The 3,478-nt window shown below is 41.0% G+C and overlaps 1 protein-coding gene across 2 annotated transcripts; it reads left to right on the forward strand.

Moving 5' to 3' along the window:
- The first annotated feature begins 549 nt into the window (after positions 1-549).
- Positions 550-2,614, forward strand: LOC6504110 (60S ribosomal protein L17). 2 transcript variants are annotated; one of them, XM_001964163.4, is made up of 3 exons: positions 550-637; positions 928-1,018; positions 1,970-2,614. In XM_001964163.4, the coding sequence occupies exons 2-3, from the start codon at positions 938-940 to the stop codon at positions 2,447-2,449; spliced, it is 561 nt and encodes a 186-aa protein (XP_001964199.1). In that variant the 5' UTR covers positions 550-637; positions 928-937; the 3' UTR covers positions 2,450-2,614. The 2 variants fall into 2 exon arrangements, with proteins under 2 accessions (XP_001964199.1, XP_044572689.1); XM_044716754.1 differs by having other exon boundaries at positions 619-707.
- The last annotated feature ends 864 nt before the right edge of the window (positions 2,615-3,478 follow it).

The raw sequence follows: 3,478 nt of genomic DNA on the forward strand, positions 1-3,478 counted from the left end.
TTCACGAAAAGAATGTTCTGCGGAAGGAAATAATTCGATGGGAATGCCTCGTCTCGCTTATGACAAGTGTTTTTATTCATTTGTTATTGGCTTGCTTTCTTTATCCAAAATTCAAACGTGCGAAAGCGCGCGTAGGCCAGCCATATGGATGTACTTGGAAAAAGCCTACAACTATGGCAATTGGAGCATATGATGGATTCTTTATTCATATATGCATGCTTTGCACAAATTGAATCTCTTTTTCCACCAATCTATACAAAAAATACCTTAAAACTAGGAAATAAATTACATTTAAAGTTATAGCGTCTTTTTAAATGTGCCGCCAAATGAAATTGGAGCGCCATCTACAATTTAAAATGCCCATCTCTACGATGGAAATATTTGAAAATATCATCTCTAAGGGAAATTAAAATGCCCGCTTCTAGAAAAAATATTTAAAAATATCATCACTAAGGGAATTTTAAATTAGTTTCAGTGCTGCCCATTTATTCAGTAGTATTTATTTATCGATATTTTCCCAAATCTGGTATTTTATAGATACCGCGGCTAAATCGATCTGGTCACATTCTTTTCGCGCCCTCTGGTATCTTTGTTTTGGCCACTCTGGTCTCTTTCTTTTCAACTTCGATTCGGCAAGGTACGCACGCTCCCATGTGGCTTTTCTGGGTCTTTTAATTGAACCCCATTTTCGTGAACGAAAGCCAAGTGTAATTCGCAAACATCGCCGCAGCCGCAAGCGTTTTCTGAGCCAAACAAACGAAATAACCAAGCCAATAGATTTTGTATGTCTATGCATGGCGAATTTAAGAGCAACGCTTGCCGCAATGGCCGGAAAATTGTGTTTTCTTTTTTTTATTGTGACACTACCTTATTTTTTTTGTTGTTGTTTATGGTGACACTAATGGTGAATGTTTGAATCTATTGCAGATTTTGAACTATGGGCCGTTACTCCCGCGAATCAGACAACGTGGCCAAGTCGTGCAAGGCGCGCGGCCCCAATCTACGTGTGCACTTCAAGGTAAGAACCGTATCCAGTTGGAAACAACAAACAAATCGGAGGATGACCGGAAGGTTTCATGTTCTCCTGCAGCTTAAATCAGTGATTGCCTGCCAGACCCAGCAGCATTTCGCTTTTGCATCGCTGCTAGAGGAATCAACCGGCGAGTTCATCAGCTGAGCGGTGTCTTTTTTTTTCCTCCGGATGCGCTCTTCTAAAATCTCGTCTACATTTCAACAATTTATAATCACACCACTGGTCTCCTCCACTTGTGGCATTCTAGCTTATTAAGGTGGTTGTGTTCTTTAGTGGACAATCACTGATTAGCTTTGGATGCCAAATCGAAGCCACAGCCTTGCTAAAACAGCGGCTTGATTCTCTCCACGAGCAAGTCTCTACCTGTAGCCTGGCACATGTCTGCAATCAAGAAAGCAATTTAACTTTTAAAAAGAGTATAAGTGGTTTACTTAGTTTATTTTATCTAAAATTGTATTCAAAAGACACTACCATTGTAAATATACATTCTAAAGAGAATTGTTAAAAATATTCAATGAAAAAGCCAAAGAATTGTAATTATAAAGCTAATATATTGTAGAACTATCTAAAATGTATAATGAATTACTAATAATGCTTTTAAAATTCTGTTAAAGTATTAATCTGAAATCTAAAACATCCTTAGGGCCCTGTTATATGTATTTTTATAGTTTAAACTTACTAAGTAAACCACTCTCTCCTGTAGAACCATAGTGGGCATAGCCAATTAACCAGGTGACTGCCATTGGATGCAGTTACTCGGCAACGCTGTGCCCAAACTAAACCCCAACCATTGTAAAACAGCGGCGTTAGATCCCTCAATGGTCACGTCTCTACCTGTACCCTGGTACAAAATGTGCTCTTAGAGAGCGATATATTTTTCCAATTGACCCTTAAAATATATAGCTAATAGAGTCTATTATCTATCATCTATTGCAGAACACACATGAGACCGCTCAGGCCATCAAGCGCATGCCACTGCGTCGTGCCCAGCGCTTCCTGAAGGCTGTCATCGAGCAGAAGGAGTGCGTTCCCTTCCGCCGTTTCAACGGTGGCGTCGGTCGCTGTGCCCAGGCCAAGCAGTGGAAGACCACACAGGGTCGCTGGCCCAAGAAGTCCGCCGAGTTCCTGCTCCAGCTTCTGCGCAACGCTGAGGCTAACGCTGACTGCAAGGGTCTGGATGCTGATCGTCTGGTCGTCCAGCACATCCAGGTGAACCGTGCCCAGTGCCTGCGTCGTCGCACGTACCGTGCCCACGGTCGCATCAACCCTTACATGTCGTCGCCATGCCACGTCGAGGTCATCCTCACCGAGAAGGAGGAGGTTGTGTCCAAGGCCACCGACGACGAGCCGGCAAAGAAGAAGCTGTCCAAGAAGAAGCTGCAGCGCCAGAAGGAGAAGATGTTGCGTTCTGAATAAAATGTGTTCTGGGCGAGAGCCGCTCAAGCCGATGTCAACAATTGAAGCTACATCTTTTTTTTTTTTGTAACCAATACACAAATTTAAAAACAACCAAGTGTATGTGCTACTTGTGCGTGTGTATCTCAGTAAATTAGAGGATCAGTCACTCAAATGGCACCTGGACATGTGATGCGTTTTGTTCTTATCCCAAACAACCACCTTTTTTTTTTTTTGCTAGGCTAGGAGAGCGCATTTTGGCGCAATAAAGATTTAATTTTAACATGTGACTTGGACTGTGGGTCGCCTGCGGGTTGGTGTCTTGAGGATTTCCAGGTACATTTGATAGTAGGGGATTGAGGGAAGTCAAAGATACCTATCATATATGAGTTTTCAGACAGCAGAATAAAAAAAAATTGCTTATATTTATTAGATTTCATATAGAACTTGGCAAGTTTTGAGCGGCTGATGTTATTGACCATATGCTTTGAAGCACTAGAGTATCGATAGTAGGACGCCAGATTATCGATATTCTATTGACGTTTTTAAACACTTGTTTGATTTTTCCAACACTAAAATCACAAACATTTATTTAAAGGGTTATTTATTCTGTGATCAGGGAACTAAGTACCTCCTTTCCTCATTCAAAACATTTCTTAAATGTCGTTTTTTAATTTTTCGATATTTTCCCAAGGGGTACCCCCATAAAATGATGCTTTTTCTACAGTATCCCCACTTTGGCCCCTTCCGATGTGCATATCTCAGCCAATTCGTATCTGATCTTAAAAAAGTGTACCATTCTGTAATCAGGGTACTAAGTACCTCCTTTCCTCATTCAAAACATTGCTTAAATGTCGTTTTTTAATTTTTCGATATTTTCCCAAGGGGTACCCCCATAAAATGATGCTTTTTCTACAGTATCCCCACTTTGGCCCCTTCCGATGTGCATATCTCAGCCAATTCGTATCCGATCTTAAAAAAGTGTACCATTCTGTGATCAGGGAACTAAGTACCTCCTTTCCTCATTCAAAACATTGCTTAAATGTCGTT

This window comes from Drosophila ananassae, chromosome XL, assembly GCF_017639315.1.
Source record: "Drosophila ananassae strain 14024-0371.13 chromosome XL, ASM1763931v2, whole genome shotgun sequence".
Taxonomy (NCBI): domain Eukaryota; kingdom Metazoa; phylum Arthropoda; class Insecta; order Diptera; family Drosophilidae; genus Drosophila; species Drosophila ananassae.

Bases quoted from the DNA above. Each gene is read 5' to 3' on its own strand.
- LOC6504110 (XM_001964163.4), top strand. From the start codon at position 938: ATGGGCCGTTACTCCCGCGAATCAGACAACGTGGCCAAGTCGTGCAAG. The intron at 1,019-1,969 runs GTAAGAACCGTA...CATCTATTGCAG, and splicing joins ATCTACGTGTGCACTTCAAG to AACACACATGAGACCGCTCA.